The sequence below is a fragment of the Notolepis coatsorum genome, assembly GCF_963971535.1.
Source record: "Notolepis coatsorum genome assembly, chromosome: 3".
Classification (NCBI taxonomy): domain Eukaryota; kingdom Metazoa; phylum Chordata; class Actinopteri; order Aulopiformes; family Paralepididae; genus Notolepis; species Notolepis coatsorum.
In genome coordinates, this window is record NC_140167.1 from 36,635,048 (window position 1) to 36,656,539 (window position 21,492).

General features: G+C 43.5%; 1 protein-coding gene across 1 annotated transcript; it reads right to left on the bottom strand.

The window, feature by feature from the left end:
- Positions 1–9: 9 nt before the first annotated feature.
- On the bottom strand, positions 10–14,168 carry bbof1a (basal body orientation factor 1a). The gene is made up of 11 exons (XM_084311167.1): positions 14,103–14,168; positions 13,682–13,934; positions 9,276–9,341; positions 5,220–5,363; positions 5,052–5,132; positions 4,669–4,739; positions 3,843–3,987; positions 1,524–2,017; positions 1,190–1,294; positions 319–369; positions 10–133 (listed from the first exon to the last, which is right to left on the bottom strand). Exons 1-11 carry the CDS (start codon positions 14,144–14,146, stop codon positions 28–30), a joined length of 1,560 nt encoding a protein of 519 aa, XP_084167293.1. The 5' UTR covers positions 14,147–14,168; the 3' UTR covers positions 10–27.
- Positions 14,169–21,492: the final 7,324 nt, after the last annotated feature.

Consider the following 21,492-nt stretch of genomic DNA (forward strand, 5'->3'; position numbering starts at 1 on the left):
GTGGAGCCTCCAGGGGCCAGACAGAGGTCATGCTGTGCGTATATCTGGCAGGCAGGTGGGGGGGTTGCGGAGCGGCAGGTCGGACACAGACGCCTGGGTGATGAAGGTCACCGGGGAAGGCTCCACTGTAATTCTGCGAATGACACCCTCATCATTATGTGTAACAATAAAACACAAACTCTTGATAAATCAAATCAAACGCGGTCTCACAGTCCCAGATTTTGCATCAGCTAAACATGCAACATGGGACCAATAAATCTATGCGTCTTTGTAATTACAAGGACAACTTGTTTTTTTATTTATTTTCGGGGCCCTTACCCGGCAGCGACATCAGGGTTCTTCTCGGAGGACGGAGGTTGACCGGGCTTCCTGTCAAAAGAAAATACGAGAGTTGATGTACATCATGTTGAGAGGCTTTCAACACACTGGGGCTTCTGTTATCCCAAGCCTGCAGGGGGGTTAGTCTGGGTCGTACGCTGAGCACATGGGACTGTTTGGTGCTATAAATGGACCCTCCCAAGTCAGCAAATGCTACATGTTATGCTTCTGGACTCGGTGCCAGACCACTGTTAACACGTATCTCCCTGCCATACCTCCTATATAATTCATCTCCCCTGCACATTTATTTATTAAATTATTTGTATTTTTTTTTTTATTGAATTTTTTTGAAAATCTCGTTACCAGCTGCTCCCTGACCACAGGCGTTCAAAGAACTAAATAAACCCCCGGGCATGCACGTGAAGCGGGGCCAATAGGGTGAAGGCAAATGGACGTGACCAGATGTTTGTTTCCGAGCACACGACTCTGTGGCCGAACCCTATTTTTACTATTGTGCCGAGACTCTTTCTTCATTCTTTTTAAGCAGCTGGATGGAAAAGAACATTGGTTGAAGCCTAACTGATGTTTTATGGCCCCTGCTGTAGAAGACATTAAAAAGAGGGAGGAGTCACAAGGAGAGCTCCAGACTGCCAGTGGTGCCCAGCCTGGTGTCACTGCGTTTTGTTCTAAAGACTTAATTGCGCCAGAGAGGGTTTCGTTTTCATGTTCAGAGAGACTCCAAATCTGAACTGAAGGGTCATCTGAACTGGATTAGGTCATGCAATGGAAACTGAGGGAAGCTATAGTGGAACAACCAACGCGCCTGTTTGCTATCTAGGGGAACAAACGCTTCAGGAAGGTTATTTTTTACCTCGTTATCTGTGCGTTCATTTTCGCAAAGAGCATCCTGAGCACCCTCTCCTTCTGCTCCCAAGTGAGATCAGAGATGTCGACCTTGTTGCCTTGTATGTTAGTCCTGAAACATGAGAGGGTAGAATGAATGAATGTGAATCACCACCATATAAACACACCAATCTCATTAATATGCCACAACGGGCAGTATCCAGATTTGAGATGCAAACCACTGCGTTGGGCCTATGGAGGATTACTGAATGAGACACGGCAGCTGAGGAGCAAGGGGAGATTTAACAAAGCTGTGGAAGAGTGGTCAGTGAGTGGTGGAAGAGAATGGGATATGGCCTCACCGCTTCTCCGCCTCCTCCATGTCTGAGTAGACACAGTTGGTGCTGTTGAGGTTTCTGCGGAAGGTGCGAATGGGGGGGAACGTCTGCTTGCCTGCCCTAGCTTCGCTCATCCTCCTGTGGTAGGCTTGTTGGGCCTCTTCCCTGTACTGCAGCCTGCTGGACTGGATCTCCTGCTTCACCTGAAACAGAGCCTCGGTGAAGAAGCTCTCCAGCTCTGTGCGCCGTTCCGCATGGCCGTGTGCCAGCCTCTTCATGTGGCCCAGCTCCTTCTCCCGCGCGGCCAGCAGCGGCTGCAGCTTGCCTAGTTCCACCTGGCCGGCCTGGGCGCTGACCAGGGCTCGCTGCTGGGTCTCTCGAGTCTCCTGTTCAAACTCCCCTGCCATCAGCCCCAGGGCGTGCTCCAGGGTGGCCACCTTGGCCTTCAGCTCGGATATCTCCTCCTTCTGGGCCTTCAACTGAGCTGCATTATCCATAATCAGCAGCTCAGGAGTACCCTGGGCGAGGAAGGGGAACGCCAGAGGGTCAGTCCAACATCGGTTGGATCCATGAAACTTATTTAATTAAGTTACACATTTTCATCCTTTGATCATTGTTTTAATAGTTTTGACGACTTGACCAAAGAATCGACTGAAGCCTTCCAATGAAGAAGTCCATTAAAAACAAATATTTTAGAACAGCCTGTGTATATGTAATAATATAGTCGATCCAAATGATATGGAGTATGAATGTGATACACCGTCAGAAAATACACAGCCTCCTTTGTCTTATATAATAAATATAAATGTACACAACATGGGAACTTCCAGTTTTGTCAGTCATCTGAAAACAGACTTGTATAGTTCTGTAGGATTCGTGCCTGCAGCTCAAACCCAGCGTTGCTACAGTACCTTCAAGCAACTCAGTATCATGTTGATGGTTAACGGAACAAATGGAGTGGGACACATACCAGCTTTTATTTCCACTTGAGTGATTTTCAAGTGAAACGCTGTGCTGCCGAAGTGGCTGAATCCTCGACTAGGTGACTTCCGTTCCTCTACTTGCTTTATCGACTGTATGACCTGTGGAACAAATTACCTGCCGTCGTCAGGGGCGCCTGCTCTGTCGAAGCTTTTAAATCCCTGCTTAAGACCCAACTTTTCTCTCTCCTTCAACCTACCCTGATCTCACCTGGTCGGGGACTGACCCTTAGATTAATCTGTCTAGTTTAGTTAGGATGTCTATTTGCTGTTTGCTCCCATGTCTGCTTTTCTGCAGACATGGGAGAACCTTTTTAACCTCTGTCTCTGTCTCAACTGGTCCCATGGAACAGCTTCATACCGCCTTCTGTCTGGCCTGCAGCGCTGAACCTTACCTGCTCTGCCCTGACCAATTTTGAGTGGTTTCTCCTGCCCCCCGGGGCATACGGCCCTGAGCTATTGTCTTGTATCTCATCCTGTATACATAAGCTTGCAGTAGTTCTTAGTTCTATCTATTACTCAATTTCACAATTTTCTTATATACTTTGATTCTACTGTCACCATGTATGCATATGCTCACTACATGTATTTATTGCTCCATCTCCGCCCACTACAAACATGGGAACTCTCTAACCCCCCCCCCCCCATCTCTCTGAGTGGTTGTCTCGTAGTGTTGACCAAGGTGGTGGATGTCTAGGGGTCTTGGCCAAGATTGCAGTGACTGTTCTATGTGCACCACCGACGCCTTTTCGAGCTCAGAGCCATTCCCAATGATAACGTCAGGCTGGATGGATGAAAAATGAATGGATATCGCTAATAAAAGAAATAACGATTAAATAACGAGAACTCGTTATTGGCAACCAACGCATGGCGAGAAATAACGAGAAATCTCGTTGTTGGCACCCAATGTATTAAAGAAGACGTGTCCGGCCCATGGGGACATTAACGTGTGTTGTCGGGCCTTACAAATAAATTTGATTTGATTTATGAGGGGTATGATTATGGTACCCGGTATTTGTTTGTCTTAGAGGAACACTGCCGGAAAACAGTGAGGGGGGGAAGCCACCGAGTTGGAACCCATACACCCAGTGGAAAACTGGCCGCAACCACCAACCACTGAGAGGTTGGCTTGCAACGGCGAGGTGAGGGGAAAGCAATGCCACAAGCAAAATACACACAGGGTCAGCATATGTAAACAACACAGGGAAAATACCACCTGAAATATGTCCTTCACAGATCTGACAAGTGTTTCAGAACCGAACCGGTTTGAAAATGGCTTTTTCTCTGAGGTGAACGGTCCTCATCCAAAGACGGCCGGTGCAAAATAGCCACGTTCGTGTTTGCTGCCCCCCCCCAAGTGTACCTTGTTCGCCGTCAGGGACTCATTTTCCTCGGCGAGTGACGTGGTCAGTCTCCTCAAGTCGTCCAGCTCCTTCATGTGAATATTGAGCGCCTCGTTCAGACGCACGTTCTCCTTGAAGACGGAGCGCGAGGCGTTGTCCAGCTGCCTAATGGGACGACAAACAAAGTGAACACAGGGGCATTCACATCATGTGTCAAAGCGTCTCCGCGGTCGTTCTGCACCCACAGGTTACAGTGTCATATTGACAACAGACCGGTGGGGGGGATTGGGTTCTGAGGTGACTATAGTTGGAGCTGGCCATGTCGAGCAAATCATTGTTAACATTTCCCATTCGGTGACTTGGTTCTGAGTCACCAAATTAAATTTAAAACTGAGTCTGCTTTGGTTTTAAAACACCACAGTGAGACCATAGAGGTTCAGACTTAAATCAATTACTGGTACTGAAGGCTAAAATCAACCGCAAGACCACACCAGTATCAACGCTGATGTTTCATGGATTGTAAAAAATAACTAAACACAGGAGGCAAAGTATACTCCCTCATATGGCTTCAGAACTCAAAACACACTTTTTCCACACATGCCGTTCTACAAGAGGACTCTCTCTCTCTCCCGTGGGGCGTCCTGGGACTGCAGGGGATGTGATCGTTGGCTTTGGGTGATGTACACTATCTTGGCCATGACTCACCGGTGTGGTCAGGATGATAACCTTAGCTTGTTTTCCAAAAATAAAAACATGATTTATTATTTTCTTTTCCTTTCCCGAGCCCTGAAGGTGCAGTTCGAAGAATAAAATTAGCCTGCAACAAGACAGCGGAGACACACTCACACAATGGCTTCATTATGGGCCCTCTCAGCCAGCTCGGCTATCCTCTGTTCTGCCTCCTTCTCCAGACGAGCCTGTGGGGTCAACACACAATAAATGTTCCTCCTCAGCCGCTTACCTTAGTTTAGCCTCAATACATACTATCTGTTCCATCTTCTCTGCCTGATTAAATGATGTTGAGAAACCCATAGCTTTCTTTTAATTAGTCTTATTGGTTTAGAACTGTCCTTGTCCTTATTAATATGCCCGCTAGCAGGTGCTACATCCCCATTATAAATTACCTGGCCAATATTTTATTTAGAGTCAAATCCATTTCATAGGCAATGTTTCGACTGAAATATCATGTATCAACTCTAATGGGAAATACCACGTTGACTTCATCATACCTTTTCACGGAAGAACTTGTGCTCCATTCTAATCTGGCTTTCCATATGTTCTTTGTCAGCAATAAACATGCTTTCTTTGATCTAGAAAACACATAGGAGATGGTTACTGGTATAACAATGTACGATAACGACCAAAGGTTTCTTGTAAAGCCATCTTTTGGTCCTCACACTGCTGAGCTCCATCTCCATTTGCGCTTTCTTCTTCTGGAACTCCTTGATGGTCTTCAGTTCCCCCTGGATCGTGTTGAAGTCACCAGACCTCTTGTTGAACAGCTCCTCCATCTCGTCTATTTGATGCCTGTACTCTGCAACCTGTGGCATCCAATCATGTGATTATATGCAGAAGATAATCTATTGTATTCAAGTCAAGTCAACTGTATTTATATAGCACTTTAAAATGCAACCAGTCTGTTCCAAAGTGCTTCACAGAAACAAAAACGAAACAAAAGGAATGAACGGGGTCCGTCAGACAAGGTGTGTTTTTTTAAGATCCCAATGGATTCAGCTGATCTAATGAATGAATGACCTTTATTTATATAGCACCCTTCACAGCACGAATGCACAGGGTGCTTTACACTACACTACAGCATAACATATAAAACAAAAATCTGAAATAAATGACAACAACAACAGACAGCAGTTAAAAACAGTGAACCAAATATAATAAAAGAATAAAAAGAATTTAAATAAAATCATCAGTCAATAACTAAAAACTATAGGAACAGTGAGGACAAATGGTGCCTATATATGACCAAAAGCCTGTCTGAACATGTGTGTTTTTAGCTGTTTTTTTTAAAGAGTTTTCTGAGGGGGCAGTTCGCAGGTCCATACTATTATTACCTCATAATAGTATGAGGTAGACTATTCCACATAACCCAGGGCAGCAACAGCAAAAACGCAATCCCCTCTGCCTCATATAGACTTTGATCTGGACCTGGGGATGACCAAGAGCACCTGGTTAGAGGACCTGGGAGAGACCTAGTAAGGATGTATGGGTGAAGACGTTTGGAGATATACAGTGTGGGCAAGATTATGTAAAGCTTTATAAACAAACAATAGAATTTTAAAATAAATGTATTCTATTACTAATAGGAGCCAGTGAAGGGATGCGAGGACAGGGGTTATGTTTATGTGGTCCTACTTTTTGATCTAGTCAGGAGTCCAGCCAGAGAATTTTGGACAGGCTGGAGGCAAAGCCACAAACACACGGAGAGCAGGCCCAAACAACAGAAATTGACCAACTTGTATGTGAATGGGCAGTTGCAGATACAAGAATAGACTTTTTTTTTTTGGTTGGAGCTTCCAGGAACAGGGAACAACCACTTAGAACAGATGGGAACAAACCCTTGCCTTAAAAGTTCACATGGACCGTGGCCTTTGCAACCCAGCCCAACTTTCAGCACGGATCAGTCAGGCTAAACGCCTCCAATCAAGGGTGAACTGCTACTGTGGACACGCCAGTCAGAGCAAAAATGTGACAAAGTGACCAAAGTCATGAGAGACAAGCTAAACATCATCCCACAATGATGAACATGATGAGTAAATGAGGTTATCGAACATTTTATTACAACTTTGGGTTTAATTGTTATTCTTCAGATAACTGCGTATGCCCTAGACTGCTACATAAATGTACTGACCTATAAGAACTTGCAGAATGCACAGTTTCTTAAGGAAAGTCTGCGTTTATATGGTCATTTTAATCCAGATAAATGTCCATAAATCATCTGCTCAGCTGGAAATGTGCTTAATGCAGAATTTCTCTCTTTTGCCTTGAGTTATGTGGTAGCAGTTGGAAAACTCTTTATGATATAATTGTCTGGCTGGCTGATATTCTCAAAATGTCTCGTGTCTGATTCCTTAGACAAAAGCCATGGGCGCTCACGTCCCGAGTGCTTTTGATGAAGTGGTTTCCATTAGCTATGTAATTTTTTCAAGATTAACTATTTTATCGCCTCACAACGGGGAAAGAGGCTTGAGAAGGGATGTCCACCACAACAATATTTTCCCCAGAATTAGTGCAACATGAGCCTATGTGACCATTCCAAACCCACTGCAAAATATATACAAAACTGGATGGGCTGTCAATATAATCATAGATGACTGTGCAGTTAGATTAAATGGAACCAGACAGTATGTGCCAGGGATTGGATATGTGTATTCACAGAGTATCCACAGTATATAGCTTTATATAGAATATGTTATGAGAGTAATATAGAATAATATAAGAATATAGGACATAGGAATATGGATATGTATATACTGCTATCGATATGTACTGTATATTCACAGAAAGTTCACAGTATATAGAACTGTATAAATATATGGTACAGCTGTGCTGAGATACACAGAGTACACAGAATTGACTATGTGAGTAATATGTGAGAATTTGGTGATATTGTTGTTTCAAATTGGTCCAAATCACGTCTCTTTTTTTTATTTATTTTTTATTCCTTACTGGGTCCCATTTGACCAGCATAAAGTAAGAGAGATGGAAGATGTAGAACAGCTGAGAGGGAATGCAGCACATTTTCTACTTATTAAGCAACTTGGATACTGCACTGGAAGCTTTGTACTTTGAATTGTAACTCCTAACAGAAGTCAATAAAGAACACGTGTAAAAATGAGCTCAAATAAAGTGTAACATTACATCATCTATGCTGGTTGCAGAGCAGAGGTCTACAACACACATGGTTTGAATAAATGGATGACTCTGTTTTCCACAACATACACATTTAAATTGTGTTTTCTTTCCCCCTGTAGTCACTAAGGAGGATTACCATAATCCTAGACTGTAACTGAAGATGCATGGGTTTGATTATTCGTTTAATTTCTTTTTCGTTTTTTTGCTTACAGAAGAAGTGTAAACATAATTACATAGAGCACAGCTGTTTAGACACAACACAGAGCATGTTTGAAACACTATATGTTTAAACTACACCCTTGAGGCACGATAAATGACATTCACTTGATAGTGTAGTACTTGGAAAACCATAACATTTTTAACTTCCCTTGTGCATCTTGACAAGTTTCCTATAAACTGTGTAGTCACAGGTCTACATGCGGCTTGTGAGCTCACCCAGGTCTCTGCCTACCGTGTTCTCTAGTTCTTCTCGTGCATGGGCCTTCTGCCTACCGTTTCCTAAGTTCTTCTTGTGCATGGGCCTTCTGCCTACCGTTTTCTCTAGTTATTCTCGTGCATGGGCCTTCTGCCTACCGTTTTCTCTAGTTCTTCTCGTGCATGGGCCTTCTGCCTACCGTTTTCTCTAGTTCTTCTCGTGCATGGGCCTTCTGCCTACCGTTTTCTCTAGTTCTCGTGCATGGGCCTTCTGCCTACCGTTTTCTCTAGTTCTTCTTGTGCATGGGCCTTCTGCCTACCGTTCCGAAGTTCTTCTTGTGCATGGGCCTTCTGCCTACCATTTTCTTTAGTTCTTCTCGTGCATGGGCCTTCTGCCTACCGTTCCTAAGTTCTTCTTGTGCATGGGCCTTCTGCCTACCGTGTTCTCTAGTTCTTCTCGTGCATGGGCCTTCTGCCTACTGTGTTCTCTAGTTCTTCTCGTGCATGGGCCTTCTGCCTACCGTTTTCTCTAGTTCTTCTCGTGCATGGGCCTTCTGCCTACCGTTTTCTCTAGTTCTTCTCGTGCATGGGCCTTCTGCCTACCGTTTTCTCTAGTTCTTCTCGTGCATGGGCCTTCTGCCTACCGTTTTCTCTAGTTCTTGTGCATGGGCCTTCTGCCTACCGTTTTCTCTAGTTCTTCTCGTGCATGGGCCTTCTGCCTACCGTTTTCTCTAGTTCTTCTTGTGCATGGGCCTTCTGCCTACCGTTCCGAAGTTCTTCTTGTGCATGGGCCTTCTGCCTACCGTTTTCTCTAGTTCTTCTCGTGCATGGGCCTTCTGCCTACCGTTCCTAAGTTCTTCTTGTGCATGGGCCTTCTGCCTACCGTGTTCTCTAGTTCTTCTCGTGCATGGGCCTTCTGCCTACCGTTTCCTAAGTTCTTCTTGTGCATGGGCCTTCTGCCTACCGTTTTCTCTAGTTCTTCTCGTGCATGGGCCTTCTGCCTACCGTTTTCTCTAGTTCTTCTTGTGCATGGGCCTTCTGCCTACCGTTTTCTCTAGTTCTTCTCGTGCATGGGCCTTCTGCCTACCGTTTTCTCTAGTTCTTCTTGTGCATGGGCCTTCTGTCTACCGTGTTCTCTAGTTCTTCTCGTGCATGGGCCTTCTGCCTACCGTGTTCTCTAGTTCTTCTCGTGCATGGGCCTTCTGACTCTTGAGCTGGTCCTCCAGCCCCATTATCTGTAAAAATGACACAATGTGTTATTGAAATTCCCTCAAGATTCCTAGTATGTTTGTCCTACATGTCACTGTATCTTAATCAAGCGATGCTTCTCTTGTGCAACTCAACTGTGGGTTGGAGACACAAATACCCTCTGATGCTGTCGCATAAGTTTGATTGATTGAAAACTTTATTAACAGATTGCAGAATGGGTACAATACAGTACGGCTCAATACACACAATTGTTAAGGGGATGCAGACGAGAGAAAGACTTTCGTCTTGTTTAAATCAGGGTCCCCCATTTTCAATTCATCATAACATATATGACATACAGATAGACAGTACTGCGACATCTATACATTTATGACATACCAGATTTACAAATACAGTACTGTTTGTGATACAAAAAGAGTCTAAAAAAGAGTATATACATTTGACGTAGAAACTGTACATTGGAGGAGGTTGGGTAGGTGGGGGGGGGGGTTGGGTAGGTGGGGTTGGGTAGGTGGGGTGGGGGGGGGTTGGGTAGGTGGGGTGGGGGAAACTGTACAAGAAAAACTGTACATTGGAATATCGACAAAACCTTACTTGGTCCCAAGAAGAGGGTCTTGTGTATTATTGGGTTAGGACATTTACTGTACATTTACAGGGGCCAGTTTCGAATTGCAGTCTCCTGTAGGTGCTCTTTGAGAGTGTTTTTGAAAGTGGGTAGTGATTCCACATTGATGTGGCATAATTGCTAAATGTGTTTAGTCCCTTGTTTGAGCCGAATCTGGGTTTAACATGATTTGTTGAGCTCTAGGTACCTTAGTCGTATAGTGTATCTTGTAGACCAGGCCCATTGCAAGTTGCTGTACTCTGTCGTCTACTCTAAGCCATCCTAGGTAGTCAAAGTGGGCAGGGGTGAGGTGGGTTCTAGGAGTAAGGTCAAGTAGTAGTCTGACCAGTTTGTTTTGTGATGTTTGTAATCTTGTTTTTAGCGCCTTTGAGGTGCTTTGGTACCATGTGGTGCAAGCATAGTCGTAGTACCCTTGAATGAGTGCTCCTGCCAGAGTCTTCAGGGTATTCTTGTTTACCAGAGAGGAGATCCGGTACAAGAATCTAGTTCCTTGGTTGACTTTTTTGATTACATTGGATGCAATTTTGTCACAGGAAAGATTTGCCTCTAGGATGGAACCTAGGTATGTAATTTCATCTTTCCTTGTGACAATATTATCACCCACTGTAACTGAGAAGCCGTCGGTCTTGCTGAGTTTGTTATTTGATCCGAAGAGAATGGACTCTGTTTTACCCAGGTGTAAAATGATAGTTTGTTATCAGCGAGCCAGGTGCAGATTCTGCCGAGTTCTGAGCTGAGGGTTTTTTCAACCTGTAACTTGTTCTTGTCAGAGACCAGCAGGACTGAGTCGTCCGCGAACAAGAACAAGTTGCAGTCACAACTCACAAGCTGACGACATGTCATTTGCATAAATTAGGAAAGTCAGTGGTTCTCAATTGTTTCCGTGTTAAAGACCCTCAGAATTTATACAAATTTGGCTTCAGACCCACATTTGCTTCGATTTAGTCTCATCTGAGAAGATTTGTGTTGTTGGATAAGATTTAGTCCAGCATTCTCTAGCTGATACTATAGTGAAATAGTGTGATCAGAATAGTCACTCCTCTATATTCCCTCAATGGGCTATTGACCAAGGACGCAATGACCCCGGGTTGAGAACCACAGGATAAGTGTTGCTTCTTCTATGTGATGTGATTCATGGAGGCTTGATTGGTGGAGTGTGTGGTGGTGACTGTAACTATGTAACCACGTTGTTTATGCAGCAAAAAAAAAGTTTAATTTAAAGGCACACTATGTAGTTTGGGGAGAGAAATTAGTTTACATTTGCAGAGCCTGCAATTAGTTTACAAAACACATTCACAATGTATTACAATTATAAACATATTTGTAATGCTTATAATTATGTCTTATGTCATCAAAACAAAATCATTTTGAGGCACTGTGAACCAAACATGTTTGTAAACAAAACTGAGCCCTGCCATTGTAAACAACCACAATGACACAGTAACTATTCAGGGAATTTCTAGCTTCAAACAGTGTTCAACTTCTCTGACTCTCTCAAAACGACATATTGCACAAAGACGACTTCAAACTGGAAATGGTAACAACAGATGAGGTACTCAAAAAACTGAGTGCCCTCCAACCTAACAAGGCCACTGGCCATGACAACATCCCCTCCAAATTCCTCAGAGACTCAGCAGCTGCCATCACCCCAGTCATCACACACATAATAAACCTCTCCATAAAACAGGGACACGTCCCCAAGGACTTCAAAATTGCGAGAGTGACCCCTCTGCACAAAAAAGGCAGTAAATTAGACCCAGGCAACTACCGCCCTGTTTCTATCCTTACCTCCATCTCGAAAGTCATGGAAAAAATTTTATACGAACAGGTCGAAAAATACCTTGCGGAAAAAAATCGAATCTACGAATTCCAATCTGGCTTCAGAACATCCCACTCCACTGACACATGCCTTCTCTATTTAAACGACCACATCAAACAAGAGGTGGACGCGGGCAAATACTGCGGCATGGTCATGCTGGACCTACAAAAGGCCTTCGACACTGTCAATCACACCATTCTGATTGACAAGCTAAAAGCAATTGGTTTTGATAGTCTATCAGTGAGCTGGATGCAATCCTACCTGGAGGGGAGAGAGCAGATGGTGGAGGTAAACGGTACCCTATCCCCCCCCCTCACAGTAAGCTGTGGTGTTCCACAAGGAAGCATACTAGGTCCGCTACTGTTCCTAATTTATGCAAATGACATGTCGTCAGCTTGTGACTGCAACTTGTTCCTGTTTGCGGACGACTCAGCCCTGCTGGTCTCTGACAAGAACAAGTTACAGGTTGAAAAAACCCTCAGCTCAGAACTAGGCAAAATCTGCATATGGCTCGCTGATAACAAACTATCATTACACATGGGCAAAACAGAGTCCATTCTCTTCGGTTCAAATAACAAACTCAGCAAGACCGACGGCTTCTCAGTTACAGTGGGTGACAATATTGTCACAAGGAAAGAAGATATTACCTACCTGGGTTCCATCCTAGAGGCAAATCTTTCCTGTGACAAAATGGCATCCAATGTAATAAAAAAAGTCAACCAACGAACTCGATTCTTGTACCGGATCTCCTCACTGGTAAACAAGAATACCCTGAAGACTCTAGCAGGAGCACTCATTCAAGGGTACTACGACTATGCTTGCACCTCATGGTACCAAAGCACCTCAAAGGCGCTAAAAACAAAATTACAAACATCTCAAAACAAACTGGTCAGACTACTGCTTGACCTTACTCCTAGAACCCACCTCACCCCTGCCCACTTTGACAACCTAGGATGGCTTAGAGTAGACGACAGAGTACAGCAACTTGCAATGGGCCTGGTCTACAAGATACACTACACGACCAAGGTACCCATGTACATGTCAAAATACTTCCCAAAGGTCAGTGAATACCACGATCACAACACCAGAGGGAGCTCCACAAATCATGTTAAACCCAGATTCGGCTCAAACAAGGGACTAAACACGTTTCGCAATTATGCCACATCAATGTGGAACGCCCTACCCAAAGCTGTAAAGGAATGTGAATCACTACCCACTTTCAAAAACACTCTCAAAAAACACCTAAGGGAGACTGCAACTCGAAACTGGCCCCTGTAAATGTCCGAACACAACCCCCTCCAATGTACAGTAAATTACCAAGTATGGTCTTGTCAATAATCCAATGTACAGTTTTGTTTGTACAGTTGTACAGTGTCGCCCACCCACCCCTCCTACCCAACCCCCCCCCCCCCCCCCCCCTCCTACCGAACCCCCCCCCCCCCACCCACCCACCCAACCACCTCCAATGTACAGTCCCCCCCCACCCCCACCTACCCAATCCAATGTACAGTTTCTACGTCAAATGTATATACTTTTTCTTTCTGGACTCTTTTTGTATCACAAACAGTACTGTAATTGCAAATCTGATATGTCATAAATGTATAGATGTAGCAGTTCTGTCTATCTGTATGTCATGTATGTCATATATGTTACGATGAATTGAAAATGGGGGACCCTGATGTAAACAAGACGAAAGTCTTTCTCTGGTCTGCATCCCCTTAACAATTGTATGTTTGTATTGAGCTGTACTGTACTCGTCTGTACCCATTCTGCAATCTGTTAATAAAGTTTTCAATCAATTCAATCAATCAGCACCTTTAAAGGCTTTAGGCCGGGCATATGTTTCTAATCTGAGTTTAATCAAACTATCTCCGATTGAATTGGATAATCGTGTACTTGGCATTGCCGAACTGCGAACCCACTTTATTTTCTTTTGCTGCATCCTTTATCCTCAAAAAACCAACGATGTCAATCGTGTCCTTTTCTGTGCGATACTGGTGGTTGGTCAGTTCTTCATTGGCTCGTGCCAGTGTGCGCGCGGCCTCGCGGTACTGCGCGCGCGACTCTGACGTGACGTCCAGCTTCGCCTCCCAGAGAGCAGCGTTGGCCTTGGCCTTCTCCACGTCCGACTCCTTGTCGGCCTTTGACTCTTGCTTGCCTTCTTTCTTCTCTTTCCTATGATAAATACAGTGCAGCAGGTAAATGTTTTTACTGAAACTGAAGATGTTGATTAATGTGCACTGTCCCCGGGTAAAACATTTATAAATAACTGAACTTAACTTAACGTAAAGAAGCTAACTATGTTTACTTAGCTGCAGTCGAGTGAACGTTTTTCCCACTTACCCGCTTTTGCTTTTCTTCCCCTTCGTGGTTTTTTTCTTCGGCATTGCGACTGGTGACGAGATTAAAAAGAAAGCAAATACAAACTAATGTTGACAAGCCATAGAAAAACGTAAAGTTACTAGTTGGCATCGGCGGCCACCCACCTGTCCCCGGTACATGCGTGAAAAACCTTGTGTACAATAATGTGTTGCCATGGAGACGTTGATACCGGAAAGGGGGGGGGGGGGTAGCTTGGTAGCGTTATTTTTTTCCGTAGCCGCAGTTTGCAGAATGAATTAACTTTATTTAACAAATTGCAGAATGGGTACCGTACAATACAGTACGGCTCAATACACACAATTGTTAAGGGGATGCAGACATTTATGACATACACAACATGCATGACATTTATGGCATAGGGACATATAGGTATTTAGTACTGATACATTTGTGACATAAACGGTATTCAAATATACAGTACTGTTACCCCTAGATCCTGACAGAGTATATACATATGATGGGGAGGGGACTGTACATTAGGAGGGGGTGGGTGGGAGAGAGATATACATACGGCGGGGAGGGAATATATACATGCGGTGGGGAGAGGAGACTGTCCCCTTCCCAACCCCCCCCCCCCCACCTCCAATGTACAGCCCTCACCCAACCCACCCAACCCCACCCCACCCAACCAACCTCCTCCAATGTACAGTTTCTATGCCAAATGTATATACACTCCTTTTCTGGACACTTTTGTATCACAAACAGTACTGTATTTGCAAATCTGATATGTCATAAATGTATAGATGTAGCAGTACTGTCTATCTGTATGTCATGTATGTCATATATGTTATGATGAATTGAAAATGGGGGACCCTGATGTAAACAAGTCGAAAGTATTTCTCTGGTCTGCATCCCCTTAACAATTGTATGTATTGAGCTGTACTGTACTGTACCCATTCTGCAATCTGTTAATAAACTTTTCAATCAATCAATCAATCAATATTAGGAGGTGGTGGGGGTTTTGGGCATTTACGGTGGCCAGTTTCTAATTGCAGCCTCCCGTAGGTGCTCTTTAAGAGCGGAGACGCTCTCTGATTGGCCACTGACGTTTCTGGTCATGTGACATGTGCGGCCAATCGCAAAAACTGTACATTGGAATATTGTCATTTACTGTACATTGGAGGGGGTTGGGTTAGGACATTTACATGGGCCAGTTTCGAATTGCAGTCTCCCGTAGGTGTTCTTTGAGAGTGTTTTTGAGAGTGGGTAGTGATTCACATTCCTTTACAGCTTTTGGTAGGGCGTTCCACATTGATGTGGCATAATTGCGAAACGTGTTTAGTCCCTTGTTTGAGCCGAATCTGGGTTTAACATGATTTGTGGAGCTCCCTCTGGTGTTGTGATCGTGGTATTCACTGACCTTTGGGAAGTATTTTGACATGTACATGGGTACCTTGGTCGTGTAGTGTATCTTGTAGACCAGGCCCATTGCAAGTTGCTGTACTCTGTCGTCTACTCTAAGCCATCCTAGGTTGTCAAAGTGGGCAGGGGTGAGGTGGGTTCTAGGAGTAAGGTCAAGCAGTAGTCTGACCAGTTTGTTTTGAGATGTTTGTAATTTTGTTTTTAGCGCCTTTGAGGTGCTTTGGTACCATGAGGTGCAAGCATAGTCGTAGTACCCTTGTATGAGTGCTCCTGCCAGAGTCTTCAGGGTGTTCTTGTTTACCAGAGAGGAGATCCGGTACAAGAATCGAGTTCGTTGGTTGACTTTTTTTATTACATTGGATGCCATTTTGTCACAGGAAAGATACGCCTAGTTTATCACTGGTTAAGCTGGTATTGACTGATCGATTGATTGATTGATTGATTGAAAACTTTATTAACAGATTGCAGAATGGGTACAATACAGTACAGCTCAATACACACAATTGTTAAGGGGATGCAGACCAGAGAAAGACTTTCGTCTTGTTTACATCAGGGTCCCCCATTTTCAATTCATCAGGACATATATGACACACATGACATACAGTACTGCTACATCTATACATTTATGACATACCAGATTTGCAAATACAGTACTGTTTGTGATACAAAAAGAGTCCAGAAAAGGGAGTATATACATTTACATACATATACTCTAGATCCCATAGCCGCCCTAGAATTATAACAATTCAATCTTATACTGTAATTCTAGTCCATAGCCAAGGATCCTTCCTCATGAGTCGTGGCCTAGAATAAGAAGAATATTATAATATAATTCTAGCCCATAGCCTGGAAGGATGTTTCCATTAGAATTATCACTTTTGGGGCACCCATAGATGATTATCCTATTTCTATGGAGCCTAGACCTCCTAGACTCCCTAGAACCTGCATGCAACTAAAGCTGGACGCTGCAAAATTAATTAAATTTGTCTGTGAATATTTGAGTAAATATGCAATATGGGAATTGCACACATAATAGCTTAATTTGTCTAATCCAATCTTGCAATCGCAGGGATTTTGTGAAAATGCAGCACCTTTACAATACAGACATATATTATTTCATTCACTTTGTGACACAGAGTACATATACATCTCAGCTCAAAATATAGTCATGAATACATGTTAGAGATCATGACTGCTTTTGAATGTCTCTGCCGCTGAGTGTCTGGAGTCTGGACTGACACAGGATAGCTGTATATCTGTCAGTCCATTTGTAATTATGGTTTCCATGTCGGTTTTTATCAAACATGATCTGTTTGCACATCATCTTCACCTCCCACATGCCGACATGAGGTACTGTAGCCTCTCGACAGCAGCACTGTGCACGCCTGCAGTGCACGGTGTCCTGAAAAGAACCATGAACTGCTCACCGGGATCCAATAGACCCACGCTGTGTCTGTTCCATTAGATAAGATGTGGAGAATTCCACTGAAAGTAAAATGAATTGCAGTTGACGTCCCAATCTCGTCAGGAAAAGCACATCCAACAGAAATATACATTATTTCTGTTGGTGCAGGTCATAATTTCAACTCTGAGCCACCGCATGCCCTCAATCATCTTGTTCTGCTAGCAGGAGCTGGCGGGTGCCCAGGGGACATTATTCACCAAACAACAACAAAAAAAAAAAGGAGATATCACAAAATGTCAGGGTGTAGCTACTGTAAACGGGATCATATAGGCCTTTGCCTTTCTGCCCTGGCATCACGCGTAGAGTTTGAAGACTAAATTTAAAGGTAATTGCTATGACAGCAAGCACAGAAAACTGAAATAACCCTCCAAGCTGTCATTATCATAGGAATTGTAATGACAAGGTTTACGTCTCTTCAATGGCCTTTTTGGGGCAGGACACCCACAAACATGGCATTCCTGAGGGCAACATTTGCAGTATATTAATAATAGATTGCGACGACGTAGATTACAAAGCTGGGGTCCCCTTTACAGCTTTCTGGTAGCTTGAGACAAGACACCAAGCCTCGTATTCAAAGCTACCTCTGATGGGTTTCCTTTGAAGAGTTCTGCTCTCGTGACACATGCTGCGTCATTCGCACTACCACCTCATGTGGGCTAAAGGTTACAGGTTCACCTATATATGTTTTTTTTAACCCATTGACATGGCTTACCTTGGTTCACCACAATGCTTGGGCTACCTGTTTTATCCTTGTGGTTTGATTTTAGCAGATTCAGAATCAGTTTTCATTGTTACATTACTGTTACAGCATAGAGGACTGAAATTATTTTGTTCTTGGCTCCTCTGCCTTGCAGCAGCATCAACATAAAGTAGAACAAAAAAAGAAAGCTATAAAAATAGTATAAAAGAAATAGCAGCATAATTAATTATAAGAATAGCACTAAATTACAATACAATAATCACCATGTAATAGTGTGGGTGTAGTGGGTGCAAAGTGGCAATAGAATCAATGATAAAATAGCTCTAGACGTTGACATAACAAACACTGCATGGGTGTGGTGTGTGTGCAAATCAGTAGCATAAGTCAGTAGCGGAAACAATGATAAAATTGCACTAGATTACCACAGTGACAGGCCGGTAGCCAGCCGCTAGTGTTATTTGTTCATGAGCCTGGCTGCCTGGGGGAAAAACTGTCCTGGAGTCTGCTGGTCCGGGTCTTGAGGCTGCGGCACCGTATGCTGGACGGCGTCAGCCGAAACAGTTTGTGGTTGGGGTGGCTGGGGTTTTTAATAATCCTGCAGGCTTTGCTGCATATAGTATTTGTTTCTCAAATAATATATCCAATTTCTAAACTGGCAATTCTTTTACATCGAAATTAATATGACTGTTCACTTGGAGGATGCATTTCTCAAGCCATTTTTCACATGACATCACACTGTAATTGCAACATAAAAGAGGTTCTACGCCACAGCAGCGGGCTGTGATTCATGGTGTAAACACCAGTGTGCAACACTAAGTGGCATAAGGTGGTAGGTGGTAGTTCACTTCACACCTGCACGTGGTCCAAATACATACTTTTCCATAATATTGTTTACAATATGAGTGTGAACTTCACTTGTCGTTGACAGAGTGAGAGTGCACACACAAGGATTTTAGAATGAAAGTCATATGACACGTTGCAGACAAAACAGCTTCCTCAGTGTGCAGTTCTAATAGTACTACTGTAATAGGGGTGGAGGGGGGAAATCGATACAGCATAGTATCGCAATATTTTGGTGGCAATATCATGGACATCAAGTTTTTTTAGTTTTTTTTGCTGCAATAGAAAATAAGTGAAGTGAGATGAATGGACTGAAAATGTTATCTTATGAGATTAAATATATTTATATATTTTATTGCAGATATTAACAAAGTTTTCCATTGGGGACATAATTCGCAGTTGAAAAGGGGTAATAAATCACAATTCACCACAATATATTGCAAAATCTAAAATGTATCATAATAATATATATCATGGGGCCTCTGGTGTTTCCTACCCCCATGTACAGTATAGGGCAGCACAATGTGTGCTTACACAATAGTGACATTACAATAGTGACATTACAAAGGACGCAATGTTGTTTCTTTTGTGAAGGGCGTTAAGGATGTTAAATCTAATTTTAATCAAATGATTTAAACTGGAGAACAGAGACAAACAGCCTGTAATCTCCTGGATCTCTTCTAGACACCACCCTTCTTCCACACATTCATACACGAGCCTCCTTATTGTAGGGTGAGCAACATGCATTATTATTATATTCTGTTGGATCATGGATTTAGACTGGATTGATTTACACAAGTATTATCTGAATACAATGGTGTCATGGTGAGTCAACCACCAGAGTATTAAAGGAACATATTATTTTTGGGTGAAGTGCTCCATTAAACAACTGCCTCATTTCCCCCTCCGAAATCACCCTAATCATTGCTAGAGTGAAAATGTTCCTGTATTTTTTCCAATATCGTACAGGAAGCCTACTGTAAATGACCAGATGATCGCACAGTTAACATGGCCAACTGAATATTGGCACGAGCCAATGAGAGGTCTTGCGCATGCATGCTTTGATAGGGGTAGAGAAGACCATGCTGGTTTGCCACAGGATTGAAAAAAAAGAAAGTGGCCACAGTGTTTAGAAAAAAAGGAGGAGGAAAGAGTCCAATATTTTTAGTCCAAATTACAGCGTTGGACCAGCGCTTTGCTCGGCGGAGTGTCCCGGGATTGGAATGGCATGATGGGCAAAAGACGGTGCCAAGCCCTGCCCTCCTCTCACTGTCCTCTCAGTGGACCTCCTCTCTCTGTCCCTCCTGTCCATCTGCAGGACCTCCGCCTCCTGCCTTGATCACAGTCCTCGTGGCTGGCTCGGTTGACAATAGTTCAATTTCCTCCTCTCTCTCATCTGCTGCAAGCAGGTAAAGCAGCATCGCTACCAGCGGTAGCGGAGGGATGACAGGAGGAGACGAGCAGGGTCAGTTCATCGTGGTAACGGTACAGCTAACTGTAAAACATGTTTTGTGTATCCACCCCACCGTCCTCAAACTCAGTTCAAATGAGGTCCCATGAGTAATGAGTTACCGGGCCTCTGTGCTCCGCTGCTGGTGCATATCTTCAACATGCCTCCGTCTCTCTCTCCCGCCAGCAGCTCAGAACATTACATGGCAATATTTTAGCTGATACTACGGCATGGCTCATGACGCCTCGTCAGCCACCCACATAATTCTGAGAAATATCCACGTGTGCTTTTCATGCATTCTCTGGTGAAACGTGCCTTACTACTACCAAATATCTCCCCCTTGGCAAGCTTGTGGTCAGAAGACAGATGAGTGGGAGTGAGAATGATTACTAACATTTCTTAACATTTATGCCAGTTGGGAGTGCAAGTCACATTTTCACAATTCGGTTGGTGAAGAGGTTGTCCTGGGCTTTCTTCTGTGGTCGGGGGTTCTCCTCACGCGTCATAATTGTTGTACGAAGCAGCGTGGATTGTGATGTATAGCAGTGCACCTTTTCTACACATGCAATCCATCATTCCAGTCGTTGAAAATGGTTTGTCAGGTAGTAATATAAAAATACATCTAGCAGCTCTTCTACACCACAATGACTCATATTTTCAGTTTGAAATATACCATTCCGCCGTTGGGGTTTCTCTGGCTTTAACGATTATAATGGCTTTTTAATTCTTCACCACAAACAGTCCCACAGTATATTAGATAATGTCTAGTTGACTTTCTCGTTGGAAAAGTAAAGCCAAGTCCAGAACACGCTAAACATTTTAAAACTGGAATAATTCAGTAGTGGCACAGTTATGGCACAACTTCTATTATAACTTCATTAATCAGCCGTTTTCAACGATATAAGCAACATTAGCCTCAATGAAATAGTCCATTTGTTACATCATTGTTATCAGCTGTTTCTAAGCAACAGTATCCTCAAATGAACAAGTAATCTAGAATGAAATAGTCCATTTGTTACTGTACATCATTGCTGATTTAGATAAATGGCAAATTTAGATTACAGGTATAATTTGTATAAATATGCACTTGTGAAATTCCAGGAACAGGTAGAAAGAAAGGCATTTTAGAGGCAAGTTACTCTGTGAGTCTTAATTAAAACACCCATAAAATGTATTTTAAGAGCATTGCTCTAAGCTTCTGTGTGAGCCATTCATTTTCATGTCTTGATATATATTTTTTCCCTTTTTTCTTTTAGGGGGATTTTTGGCTCCACTTTGCCTGCTGAGGATGAAGAGGGGGGGGGGGGGGGACTGTTACCAGATTTAAGAAAAAAAAGAAGAAAAAAAAAGGCAAACGCTGCTGGTAAAGCAGGTATTCAACCTCCAGCTCACTCGGAAGGGGGGACTCTTGAAGGAGCTGAGAGATGAAATGCCACATGATTGGTCGGTGGCTGCTGCCGGCGTGGCCCCACGCCAATCTCGCATGTCTTTATATACTGTAAACAGATGACCGGACAGCCCTGAGCACTCTGTC

Excerpts from the sequence above, each read along its gene's own strand:
- bbof1a (XM_084311167.1), bottom strand. The coding sequence starts at position 14,146 with ATGCCGAAGAAAAAAACCACGAAGGGGAAGAAAAGCAAAAGCGG. Across the intron at positions 13,935-14,102 it reads GGGAAGAAAAGCAAAAGCGG|GAAAGAGAAGAAAGAAGGCA; the intron begins GTAAGTGGGAAA and ends TATTTATCATAG. Across the intron at positions 2,018-3,842 it reads AGTCCCTGACGGCGAACAAG|GGTACTCCTGAGCTGCTGAT; the intron begins GTACACTTGGGG and ends TTCCTCGCCCAG.